The 14,309-nt window shown below is 42.8% G+C and overlaps 1 protein-coding gene across 1 annotated transcript; it reads left to right on the top strand.

Moving 5' to 3' along the window:
• On the top strand, positions 82-1,251 carry LOC107645944. The gene has a single exon (XM_016350103.1). The coding sequence runs from the start codon at positions 82-84 to the stop codon at positions 1,249-1,251; it is 1,170 nt and encodes a 389-aa protein (XP_016205589.1).

Genomic DNA, 14,309 nt, shown 5'->3' with positions numbered 1-14,309 from the left:
CCCCGGACAGAATCAGAAAGCCAGGAGAGCAGAGAGGTGCCAAGGAGAAGGTGAGACCCGCTGGTCTACAACCGATCGCCAATGAGAGACACCGAAGAAGAAGACTGGGAAAGTGACAGAAGACGGAGAAGAAGAGGCCGGCCACATCAAGTTCACCGCCGAGAAAGGACGAGGAGAGGCCGGCCTAACAGAGAACACGGCAGGGAAAGGCAACCGGTGGTCATGGGGGCAACCCCTTTCCACCACTCGATCCTTGGAGTACGACTACCAAAGCACTTCGACAAACTGACAGACATGAGGTACGACGGTACCCAAGATCTCCAGGAACATCTAACGGCCTTCGAGGCCAGGATGAACCTGGAAGGGGTAGGTGACGAAGTGAGATGCCGGGCTTTCCCAATAACCTTAGCTGGGCCGGCGATCCGTTGGTTTAACGCCCTCCCCCAGGGCTCCATAACCACGTTTGCCGACATCAGTCTTTCTTTCTTGGCCCAGTTCACCACGCGCATCGCCAAAGTAAAACACCCGATTAACCTGCTAGGGGTGACGCAGCAAAACGGCGAACCAACCAGAAAATACTTGGACAGATTCAACGATGAGTGCCTCGAGATAGACGGCTTAACTGATTCGGTGGCCAGCTTATGCTTGACCAATGGTTTGCTAAATGAGGATTTCCAAAAACACCTCACCACCAAGCCCATTTGGACAATGCAGAAAATTCAGAACGTAGCCAGGGAATACATTAATGATGAAGAGGTAAGTCAGGTCGTGGCAGCCAATAAACGGCAGCTCGCATACCCTAGTGCCCGCCCATCCGTTGGTAGTGAGAGGTCCAAGGAACCCTCCAGAGACGGAGGAACGGCCAAGACTTTCAAACCCTTTCCTCGTGTTGGGAAGTTCAGCAACTACACCCCCCTAACAGCTCCAATCGTCGAGGTTTATCAGCAAATTGCCGACAAGGACATCTTGTCGAAGCCCCGACAACTCAGGGACAGGACGGGAGAAAACAAAAACCTTTATTGTGATTATCACAAGGGATATGGCCACAAGACCCAAGACTGCTTCGACCTGAAGGACGCCCTAGAGCAGGCCATCCGGGAAGGAAAGCTGGCCGAGTTTGCCCACCTAATAAGGGAACCTACGACACACAGAGGGACGACCCTTTGGAGGGACAGGCAGCGACAGCGCCAGGATAATACAAGAGCTGCACCACAGGGTGCAGAACTTGGAGCGAGAAGTAGCCAACCGTGAAAGTCGTCAGCCCACTCCTAGCCAGGAGCCTTCCCGATCCACTCAAAAGGGAGAAAGGAGTCTCCGGAGGAGTCGCTCCAGGCGCACCTCGAGCCCCCGGACAGAATCAGAAAGCCAGGAGAGCAGAGAGGTGCCAAGGAGAAGGTGAGACCCGCTGGTCTACAACCGATCGCCAATGAGAGACACCGAAGAAGAAGACTGGGAAAGTGACAGAAGACGGAGAAGAAGAGGCCGGCCACATCAAGTTCACCGCCGAGAAAGGACGAGGAGAGGCCGGCCTAATAGAGAACCCGGCAGGGAAAGGCAACCGGTGGTCATGGGGGCAACCCCTTTCCACCACTCAATCCTTGGAGTGCGACTACCAAAGCACTTTGACAAGCCGATAGATATGAGGTACGACGGTACCCAAGATCCCCAGGAACATCTAACGGCCTTCGAGGCCAGAATGAACCTGGAAGGGGTAGGCGACGAAGTGAGATGCCGGGCTTTTCCGGTAACCTTAGCCGGGCCGGCGATTCGTTGGTTTAATGCACTCCTCCAGGGCTCCATCACCACGTTTGCCGACATCAGTCGTTCTTTCTTGGCCCAGTTCACCACACGCATCGCCAAAGCGAAACACCTGATTAACCTGCTAGGGGTGACGCAGCGAAACAGCGAGCCGACCCGAAAATACCTGGACAGATTCAACGATGAGTGCCTCGAGATAGACAGCTTAACTGACTCAGTGGCAAGCTTATGCTTGACCAACGGTTTGCTAAATGAGGATTTCCGAAAACACCTCACCACCAAGCCCATCTAGACAATGCAAGAAATCCAGAACGTAGCTAGGGAATACATTAAAGATGAAGAGGTAAGTCAGGTCATGGCAGCCAATAAACAGTAGCCCGCGTACCCTAGTGCCCGCCCATCCGGTGGCGGAGAGAGGTCCAAGGAACACTCTAGAGACGGAGGAACGGCCAAGGCTTTCAAACCCTTTTCCCGTGTTGGGAAGTTCACCAACTACACCCTCTTAGCAGCTCCAATTGTCGAGGTTTATCAGCAAATTGCCGACAAGGGCATCTTGTCGAAGCCCTGACAACTCAGGGACAGGACGAGAGGAAACAAGAACCTCTATTGTGATTATCACAAGGGATATGGCCACAAAACCCAAGACTGCTTCGACCCGAAGGACGCCCTGGAGCAGGCCATCTGAGAAGGGAAGCTGGCCGAGTTCGCCCATCAAATAAGGGAACCTAGGAGGAGGGACCAGTCAACCGAGGACAAAAGCCGTGCCGTAAAGCAGAGACGGGAACCCGAGGAGGACACGGAGCGTGCGCTCACCGTGGTGAATGTGGTGATAGGAAGGGATGTCCCTCCTAGGTCGAAGTCGGCCAGTAATAAGGACGCCAAGGTTCTGGCTATGTCCTCTGGCCCCGTACCGACCTCTCGCAGGTTGCCCTCGATGTCTTTCGGCCCCGAGGATCAGTGGTTCGATGAGGTTGCGGAGAGTCCGTGGTGCACGAAATTGTGATCTCAATGGTGCCAACAACTTGGTACGCACAATCGTAATCTCAATTCTTTGTCACAACTTCGCACAACTAACCAGCAAGTGTACTGGGTCGTCCAAGTAATAAACCTTACGTGAGTAAGGGTCGATCCCACGGAGATTGTCGGCTTGAAGCAAGCTATGGTCACCTTGTAAATCTCAGTCAAGCGGATTCAAATGGTTATAGAGTTTTAATAATTAAAAGATAAATAAAACGTAAAGTGGGATAGAGATACTTATGTAATTCATTGGTGAGAATTTCAGATAAGCGTATAGAGATGCTTTTGTTCCTCTTGAACCTCTGCTTTCCTGTTGTCTTCATCCAATCATTCTCACTCCTTTCTATGGCAAGCTTTGTGTAGGGCATCACCGTTGTCAATGGCTACTTTCCATCCTCTTAGTGAAAATGGTCCAAGATGCGCTATCACTGCACGGCTATTCATCTGTCGGTTCTCGATCATACTGGAATAGGATTCAGTAATCCTTTTGCGTCTGTCACTACGTCCAGCACTCGCGAGTTTGAAGCTCGTCACAGCCATCTCTTCCCGGATCCTACTCGGAATACCACATACAAGGTTTAGACTTTCTGGATCTCAAGAATGGCCGCCAATAGTTCTAGCCTATACCACGAAGACTCTGATCTCACGATCAGAAGGCTAAGAGATACACATTCAAGCTTGTTTGCATGTAGAACGGAAGTGTTTGTCAGGCACGCGTTCATAAGTGAGAATGATGATGAGCGTCACATAATCATCACATTCATCATGTTCTTGTGCGCGAATGAATATCTTAGAGAAGAAATAGGCTTGAATTGAATAGAAAAACAATAGTACTTTGCATTAATTCATGAGAAACAGCAGAGCTCCACACCTTACTCTATGGTGTGTAGAAACTCTACCGTTGAAAATACATAAGTGATAATGGTCTAGGCATGGCAGAATGGTCAGCCTCTCTAAGATAGCATAAAACTAATCAAAGATCAGCTCTTAACATGATAGTAAAAAGTTCTATTTATACTAAACTAGTTACTAGGGTTACAGAAATGAGTAAATGATGCAGAAATCCACTTTCGGGCCCACTTGGTGTGTGCTTGGGCTGAGCATTGAAGCTTTCACGTGTAGAGGTCTTCCTTGGAGTTAAACGCCAGTTTGTAACCTGTTTCTGGCGTTTAACTCTGCTTTGCAACCTGTTTCTGGCGTTTAACTCTAGAATAGGGCAGAGAGCTGGTGTTGAACGCCAGTTTGCGTCATCTAAACTCGGGTAAAGTTGAACTATTATATATTGCTGGAAAGCCCTGGATGTCTACTTTCCAACGCAATTGAGAGCGCGCCATTTGGACTTCTGTAGCTCCAGAAAATTCACTTTGAGTGCAGGGAGGTCAGAATCCAACAGCATCTGCAGTCCTTCTTCAACCTCTGAATCTGATTTTTGCTCAAGTCCCTCAATTTCAGCCAGAAAATACCTAAAATCACGGAAAAACACACAAACTCATAGTAAAGTCCAGAAATGTGAATTTTATTTAAAAACTAATAAAAATATACTAAAAACTAATCAAATCATACTAAAAACTATGTAAAAACAATGCCAAAAAGCGTATAAATTATCCGCTCATCAGTCCGCCGATGGTGATCACGGCTAGGGTGGGCACCGGCCTAGTAAAGCGGATCTTGGTGGACACATGAGCTGATTCCAATATCATGTTTCGCAATGTTTTTGACGCCTTGGGCCTATGAGACGCCGACCTCAGAGGTCACCAGCACGACGTGGTAGACCTAGGTGATAACTTTATCAAGCCAGACGGCGTAATTTCCCTCCCGGTCTCCATGGACAGAGGCAGGGGGAAGAGGTCGCTAATGGTGGAGTTCGTGGTCTTAAGAGACTCGACGGCCTACAACCTCATCCTGGGGAGGAAGACCATTAACGAATTTGGGGTGGTGATCTCCACCAAGCTATTGCTAATGAAGTTCATAGCTGATGATGGGTCAGTTGGGATCATCAGGGGAGACCTAGAGAGTAGAGACGGCAGTCGCATGCGACAACGCCAGCCTCTCCCTGAGAAAGAAATCTAAGGAAGCATCCGGTGTCTTTCTCGCTGACCTAGACGCCAGGGTTGATGACAAACCCAGGCCGGAACCAGAGGGAGATCTTGAAAAGTTCAAGGTCGGTGATTCAGACGAGAATTTTACCTTTGTAAATAGGAATCTACCCCATAACCTAAAAGAACCCCTCATAGAGATTATCAGAGCCAATGGCGACTTGTTTGCCTGGACGCCGGCTGACATGCCGGGTATAGACCCCCAGTTCATGTCACACCAGCTGGCCGTGAGACCGGAGGCAAAGCCAGTGGCCCAAAGGAGGAGAAAAATGTCCCAAGAAAAGGCAAAAGAGGTGGCCAAGCAGACGGCCAGCCTATTAGAAGCGGGCTTCATTCGGGAACTCAATTACTCGACTTGGCTTGCAAACGTGGTTCTGGTTAAAAAACCTAGCGGGAAATGGAGAATGTGCGTGGATTACTCCGACCTTAACAAAGCATGTCCCAAAGATTCCTTCCCTCTGCCGAACATTGATGCACTTGTCGACGCGGTGGCGGGCTATCGATATCTGAGCTTCATGGATGCCTATTCTGGGTATAATCAGATACCGATGCACCCGCCAGACGAAGAGATAACGACATTCATAACGCCGGGAGGGACATATTGCTACAGAGTCATGCCGTTCGGACTGAAGAACGCGGGAGCCACATACCAAAGGCTGATAAACAAGGTCTTCAAGGACCTCATCGGCAAGACGGTAGAGGTATACGTAGACGACATCATGGTCAAGACCGCCAGGCCCGAGGCCCTTTTAAGTGACCTGGAAAGCGTCTTCGCGTCTATTCGTCAGCACGGAATGAGGCTCAATCCGCTGAAGTGTGCCTTCGCTGTCGAAGCCGGTAAGTTCTTGGGGTTTATGATAACCCAACGAGGGGTGAAGGCCAACTCGGAAAAATGCAACGCAATCCTTCAGATGAAGAGCCCGGGAAGCGTAAAAGATGTCCAAAGGTTGGCGGGCAGACTCACAGCACTATCCAATTTCCTTGGCGCGTCGGCGGCCAAGGCTCTACCTTTCTTTAACCTAATGAAGAAGGAAATCGCGTTCGAGTGGACCCCGGCATGTGAAGAAGCTTTCAAGCAATTCAAACATAGTCTCGGCACCACCTGTCCTCGCAAGACCTAAGAAGGGAGAAACGCTATACTTGTACTTGTCAGTGACCAACGAGGCCCTGGCGGCGGTGATGTGCGAACTTTTGTTGATATAGAATTTCCTCAATTGGATGAATTCTCGTTACAAGTATAGTTCTACACCAACAAAGAGTCCTCACATGCAAAAATTTTGAGTTGTCACATGTACAAACCCCAAATGAAAATTAACCGGAGTATTTGGACTCCGGGTCGTCTCACAAGGAATTGCAATGAAGTGCTCAATTATTGGCTATGAAGGTCAAGAGGGGGTTTGGTTGATAAGAGGGGCAATAAAATAAATGACAAGAAAAATAAAGAGAGCAATTAAAGAAAGCAAGTAATAAATAGAGACATTCATGGCAAGTGTTGAGATCATAGGCTTTCTATCCTAGTCATGCGATGATTAATGCATCTTATTTAGTCAACTCCAATAAATAGGGAGAATGTCAAACAAGACTAATCAATCATATCACAATAATAGATAAGAATTTATCTTATTACGTCATCTCCAACATTGGAAGAAGGTATCATATTATCTTCCATGAGAGAAAGTCTAATAAGACTAGCTAATCTCAATCCAAAAGTCCTAATCAACTTACTAATTAAATTAGCAAAAGATTAGCGTCAATGGAAACAATATTCCATAAGTCCTAATCAACTCACTAATTAAATTAGTCTCACTACTTGAATTAGCAAGAGATTAGAGTCATTGAAAATGATATTAACTAACAACTCGAGATCACCAATCTAAATTGGGTATTAATGACTCAAGATTACCTAATTACTCTTTCCAAGCCAAGAATGCTCAAAATCTACTCTAAACCCCAACCAAGCATTTTGTCAAATACTTGGAAGGCATACATGGAAAGCATAGTAAAATGTGCAAGAAATATAAGTCTACCAACTATCAATTGCAAGGAAAGTAAATCACAACTCAAATCATCAATTAAAAGAACATGGAAACATTAAATTGCATTAAAAGTAAAGATCCAAATCTAACAAGAGTTCATCAACATAAAAGTAACAAAATAAAGGAAATGAACAAGAGAAACTAAGAAGATTAAGATGTAACAACAAAAAATTAAAAGGAAAACTAAATCAAAACAAGAATTAAAAGTGAGATTCAAGAAAATTAAACCTAAACTACCCTAAATTTTAGAGAGAGGAGAGAGCCTCTCTCTCTAGAATTCTACCCTAAAACATGATGAAAACTAAACTATGACTACTTTGTTCATTTCCCTCTCAATCCTTGGATTCAATAGCATCAGAAATGGGTTGGATTGGGCCCAAAATGAGCTGCAAAATCGCTGGGGGCGATTTCATTAAAGTGGACCCACGGGCAGAATCGGCACGCACGCGTATATGGCGCGTGCACGCCCCTTAACGTGAAGCAACATATAGCAAATTTTATATCATTTCGAAGCCCCGGATGTTAGCTTTCCACCGCAACTAGAACCGCCTCATTTGGACTTTTGTAGCTCAAGTTATGGTCAATTGAGTGCGAAGAGGTCGGACTTGACAGCTTTACGGTTCCTTCATTTCTTCATGAATTCTCCCACTTTGCATGCTTTTCTCTTCACTTCTTCCATCCAATACTTGCCCTATGAACCTAAAATCACTCAACAAATACATCAAGACATCGAATGGAATTAAAGTGAATTAAAATCATCAATTTTAGGGCCTAAAAAGCATGTTTTCACTTTTAAGCACAAATCAAGGGAGAATTGCAAAACCATGCTATTTCATTGAATAAATGTGAGAAAAGGTGATAAAATCCCCCAAAATAAGCACAAGATAAACCACAAAATCGGGGTTTATCAAATCTCCCCACACTTAAACCGAGCATGTCCTCATGCTAAGAATAAAGAAGGACAAGAAAGGGATATGAACATTTATTCAATGCAAAGAAACTATATAAACCTATCTACATGAATGCACTAAATGCAAGATGATTCTACCTACTTGGTCAAAAGTAAATCAATCCCCAAGAATATATATCAAGTAGGGCTAAGTAGTATGATAACTCATGAATCCTACCAATTTGAATATCAAAATAAAGTTTAAAGAGACTTACAAGAAGAACGCTCATGAAAGCTGGGAACAAGGAATTGAGCATCGAACCCTCACCGGAAGTGTATCCGCTCTAATCGCTCAAGTGTATAGGGTCGATTCACTCAATTCTCTTCTACTCATGCTTTCCATGATTTATTTTTCATCTAACAATCAACAATTATTCAATGCATGCATACATTCATCATAAGGGCTTATTTATAGGTTGTAATTGGGCTAGGGTCAAGGTAGGATGCATATGGTCAAGTGAGCTTGAAATTTGAATCTTTGATTAGCCTAAGCTCTCACCTAACACATATAACAACCTATACAACTCTAATACAATGCCTAGCTACCAATGATTCCCACTTTTTCCACATACTCATACATTCTCTTTAATTCACATTCCATATGCATTGATTTTTTTATTGAACTTTACTTTGGGGCATTTTTGTCCCCTTNTTTTTTATTTTTTTTCTAAAGTATATACAAACGTATCAATGCATATGGTTTTACATATTTAATGCATAAGCATGTACCCAACTCCCAAAAATATTCAACAAAATACAAAAACACATTTTTTTTCTCTCAACCAATGTCCCAAGTTTTCCATACCCAAATGATACACACCCTCACTAGCCTAAGCTAATCAAAGATCCAAATTAAGGACATTTAATGTTTTTCACTTAGGGGTAGTGATGTGCTATAATTAAGAACAAAAGGGATTAAATAGGCTCAAATTTGGCTAACAATTGTTGATGAAGGGTAGGCTATTTGGGTAAGTGAGCTAAATGAAATGATGGCCTCAATCATATAAATGCATGTATACATGGAACAATGGACATAAAGAATCAAACAAATCAAAGATTACAATCATAGAGAGAGAATAATATACACAAGAATGAAAATAAGTGGTTATAAGATGTAACCACACCATTGGGCTCAAAACTCACATGCTTGTGTTCTTAGCTCAAAAACCATCTTCTAAAATAAATTCTTCAAGCAAGTTCAACAAGAAAAAAAATTTTTCGAATCGGTAGGGTACCCTAAAAACAGTTTTCTTGGAAAAGAAATCATCACCCTAACCAAGTAGTCCTAAAATAAAAAGAAGTAATAAAATATATACAAATTCTAACTAACATGCAACCTATCATGCAATGCAACAACTAATCTAACAAAGAAAATCAAGAATTGGTGTTGAAAAAGGAAATTGCTACCCATGGAGATCGGTCGAACGACCTCCCCACACTTAAAAATTTGCACCGTCCTCGATGCATGCAAAGAAGAGCAAGGTGGACGGGTTGCTACAATTGATGAACTCCTTCAAAAGGTTGTGCGGATGAACTTGTTTGTTGCCCCATTTAGAAGCCTTTCCCATCCTTTCCTTCTTGGTGGCCAACCTAAAAGAAAAGAGAAAGAAGGATAATTAAGCCTACATCAAAGATATCAAAGCAAGTAGAACATAGGCGGGGCTAATGCCAAATAAGAGTAAGGTTCTCACCACATGTTAGCTACGCATGTAAGTGAGAAAATAATATAAGCTAAGGCATATTAACTAATACTTGATGCAAGAGTAAAGTCAAAGCATGAAGAGCACTCAAGAGCATCAAGTTCAACTAAAAAGAGTGGGTCATGAAAGACATGTAAGCTCATATCAATGCACAAAGGATATAAGGATCAAACAAGATTAAGCATTGAATTAGAAATTTCATTATCCATCAATATCAAACAAGTCAAGAAGCACCAAGATTAACCAAGAAATTCTCAACAATTGAGTAAGAGAATTCAACACCATTATTAAAATAAGAAACTTAGAAAAGAAAATAAGACTAAGCTATAAAAACAAAATTAAAATGCAATGAATGAAAATAGGCAAATGCAATAAAAGAAAATGGAAGAAAAGAAAAAAAATCTTTTTTTTTTTACCGGCGCGGACGCGTCATGCACGTTTCCGCACCGATGCACAGTTTGGCTAAAGGACGCGTACGCGCCAGGTGCGCGCACGCGTGGGTTGCGGGCACAAAATAGGCACAAACTGGGCATAACTCTCTGGAACATGTACCAGGAGGGCAGGTGGCGCTATCGGTGCGCACGCGCATTGCACGATTAGCTTCAAGGGCACGTACGCGCCAGGTGCGCGCACGCGTGGGTGGTTTTGTGCCTCAGGCATGGTGCTGGCGCAGTGTAGGCGCAACTCTCGGGTCAATGTATGGAGGGGTGAGATTTTTGCATCCACGCGTCTGTGTACATGACGCGTCCGCGTGGATGGTCGAAAATGCTTGAGGCGCGCGCACGCGCCAAGTGCGCACACGCGCGGGTTGGTGCTCTGTTTTTCAAAATTTTCCAAGTTCTTGCACCAAACCAAGCATTCCAAACCTCCAAACAGCTACCCAAACACCATAAAACCTTATTTAACCTACTATACTACCAAATGAACTCAACAAACAAAACAAAATATGAAATTAAACTAATTACCAATATGTACAAAAGGGAAAAATGAAAAGAGTTTACCATGGTGGGGTGTCTCCCACCTAGCACTTTTGTTTATTGTCCTTAAGTTGGACTTATGGGGAGCTCCTTGTCATGGTGGCTTATGCTTGTATTCATCCTTGATCTTCCAAGAATGCTTGCTCCTCAATTGGTTGTCAGAATTTCCAACCATTTCCACCAAGCTTGGGTGAGATTCTTCCCAAGATATGAGCTCCCAAAATTGATCCTCATTGTGCGATCCGGGATCCCACACTTTGTTTTGACACTCATCTTCAAATTGATCATCATGATTCCAATTGGGTGGTTTAGCCTTAGAATTCTCAATTGAGCATCCAAACATTCTCCTAGACCCATGCAATTTGGTTTTACACCAACCATTGCCATTCAACTTTGGGCATGCAACCATTATAAACTTAGAGTGATGTTTTCAACCACTACACAACTCTCTCCTACTCTTGACTCAATAAAGAGCTCTAAGTTGCCCATCCGTCTTAATCAAACCATATTCAAGTGAGAAATTAAAGCTTAGGGATAAGAATTTTACCCACTTGAATGTTGTATTGGATGGTGACTTAGGAAGGGGTGGTCCTAATGATCTTGCAAGTTCCACTCCCTTGTGCTCTTCTTTGACTACTTCCACCTCTTCACAAGCTTCTTCAAATTCAACCTCTTCCTCTTGGTAGCTCTCTTCCAATTCAATCTCTTCTTCATTGCTTACCAAGGACATGGGAGGTTGTGCATCTTCTTCTTTGATCTCAATTTCAAGTCCAATGGGAGAGGATTCAATTGTAGATAGGAACTCCTCAATGATTGAATCCATCTCTTGATCAACCTCTTCAAAGTTTTCCACCATGATATGCCTTGGAGGTTGTACACCATCCTCAACATCAATATCAAGCTTCTTGAAAGAGGGTTCTATAATGATACATTCACATGGACTTCCAACATCTCCTAGGTCTTCAACCACTCCTTCCGGCTCAATTGTCTCATCTTCCTCCCCTAGTGGCAATTCTTTCTTCAACTTCTCTTATTCATCTTGAAGCTCTAAACTCACTCCCTCACTATGCTCCTTGGTTTCTTCTCCACATTCGTCAATGGGAGTGCCTTGGTTGCTTAGGCTTAGTCGGGAGGAGGCCATATTGCTAACGGCTTCCACTAGGATAGCCATCTTGGCTCCTAGCTCTTTAAACTTCTTTTCATCCTCCTCTTGTCGCCTTAAGATATGAGATTCAAGATCTCTCAATTCATGCGTGGGGGCTTCATCGGGAGGTGATGGTGGAAGAGAAGGTTCATTATTTGGGAGGAAAGTTTCATAATTGGAAGGTGGTTCATCTTGGTAAGGGTATGGAGTTGGTGTATATTGAGGTGGTTCTTGAGAGTAGTTGTGTTAGAATTGTGGTGGTTCCATGTGTGGTTCATATGGTTCATAAGGTGGTTGGTATGGTGGATAAGGATTAGGGTCATAATGAGGTGTTTGGTGGTATAGGGCTTGTGAGTAAGGTGGTTCAAAATCATGTTGAGGAGGTGGTTCATAGGCATATGGTGGTGGTTGTTGACAATCATAATAAGGGTCACCACATCCATTAGATTGATATGCATTAGGATTAGAATTATACCCATAAGAATCCGGAGGGGGTTGTTGCCAATAAGGTTGATCAATTCCTTGAGGCTCCTCCCATCCTTGATTGCTCCATTCTTGATGCATATTGTCATTATAGTTCCCATTCCCTACAACATAATTTGAGCAAAACTCATAGCCAAAGTGTTGAGAATTCATAGTAGCAAACAAAAACAAAAGCTAACAAATATAAGCAACAAAGTCCTAAAGCTAACAAAAACTAACAAATAAGCAAAAGGCAAACATATTCATAATATTCACAATAGCCAATAATATAACACCATTGCAACTCTCCGGCAACGGCGCCATTTTGATGCGCGAACTTTTGTTGATATAGAATTTCCTCAATTGGATGAATTCTCGTTGCAAGTATAGTTCTACATCAACAAAGAGTCCTCAAATGCAAAAATTTTGAGTTGTCACATGTACAAACCCCAAATGAAAATTAACCGGAGTATTTGGACTCCGGGTCGTCTCACAAGGAATTGCAATGAAGTGCTCAATTATTGGCTATGAAGGTCAAGAGGGGGTTTGGTTGATAAGAGGGGCAATAAAATAAATGACAAGAAAAATAAAGAGAGCAATTAAAGAAAGAAAGTAATAAAGAGAGACATTCATGGCAAGTGTTGAGATCATAGGCTTTCTATCCTAGTCATGCAATGATTAATTCATCTTATTTAGTCAACTCCAACAAATAGGGAGAATGTCAAACAAGACTAATCAATCATATCACAATAATAGACAAGAATTTATCTTATTACGTCATCTCCAACATTGGAAGAAGGTATCATATTATCTTCCATGAGAGAAAGTCTAATAAGACTAGCTAATCTCAATCCAAAAGTCCTAATCAACTTACTAAAAATTAGCAAAAGATTAGCGTCAATAGAAACAATATTCCATAAGTCCTAATCAACTCACTAATTAAATTAGTAAAAGATTAGCGTCAATGAAAACAATATTAGCTAACAACTCTAGATCACCAACATAAGTTGGGTTTTCATGACTCAAGATTGCCCAATCCCTCTTTCCAAGCCAAGAATGCTCAAAATCTACTCTAAAGTCCAACCAAGAATTTTGTCAAACACTTGGAAGGCATACATGAAAAGCATAGTAAAATGTACAAGAAATATAAGTCTACCAACTATTAATTGCAAGGAAAGTAAATCACAACTCAAATCATCAATTAAAAGAACATGGAAACATTAAATTGTATTAAAAGTAAAGATCCAAATCCAACAAGAGTTCATCAACATAAAAGTAACAAAATAAAGGAAATGAACAAGAGAAACTAAGAAGATTAAGATGTAACAACAAGAAATTAAAAGGAAAACTAAATCAAAACAAGAATTAAAAGTGAGATTCAAGAAAATTAAACCTAAACTACCCTAAATTCTAGAGAGAGGAGAGAGTCTCTCTCTAGAATTCTATCCTAAAGCATGATGAAAACTAAACTATGACTACTTTGTTCATTTCCCTCTCAATCCTTGGGTTCAATAGCATTAGAAATGGGTTGGATTGGGCCCAAAATGAGCTGCAAAATTGCTGGGGCCGATTTCATTAAAGTGGACCCACGGGCAGAATCGGCACGCACGTGTACATGGTGCGTGCCCGCCCCTTAACGCAAAGCAACATATAGCAAATTTTATATCATTTCGAAGCCCCGGATGTTAGCTTTCCAACGCAACTGGAACCGTCTCATATAGATCTCTGTAGCTCAAGTTATGGTCGATTGAGTGAGAAGAGGTCGGACTTGACAGCTTTACGGTTCCTTCATTTCTTCATGAATTCTCCCACTTTGCATGCTTTTCTCTTCACTTCTTCTATCCAATAGTTGCCCTATGGACCTGAAATCTCTCAACAAACACATCAAGGCATTGAATGGAATTAAAGTGAATTAAAATCATCAATTTTAGGGCCTAAAAAGCATGTTTTCACTTTTAAGCACAAATCAAGGGAGAATTGCAAAACCATGCTATTTCATTGAATAAATGTGAGAAAAGGTGATAAAATCTCCCAAAATAAGCACAAGATAAACCACAAAATCGGGGTTTATCAGGCGGTCTTAGTGCGAGAAGAGGGGAAGGCCCAACAACTGATATATTTTGTGAGTAAGGCACTACAAGGAGTAGAGCTAAGGTATAGCAAGCTCGAG

The sequence above is a fragment of the Arachis ipaensis genome, chromosome B01 (genome assembly GCF_000816755.2).
Source record: "Arachis ipaensis cultivar K30076 chromosome B01, Araip1.1, whole genome shotgun sequence".
NCBI classification, from domain to species: domain Eukaryota; kingdom Viridiplantae; phylum Streptophyta; class Magnoliopsida; order Fabales; family Fabaceae; genus Arachis; species Arachis ipaensis.
Note: the sequence above shows the minus strand (reverse complement) of the source record. Positions and strands in the feature narration are given on the sequence as shown.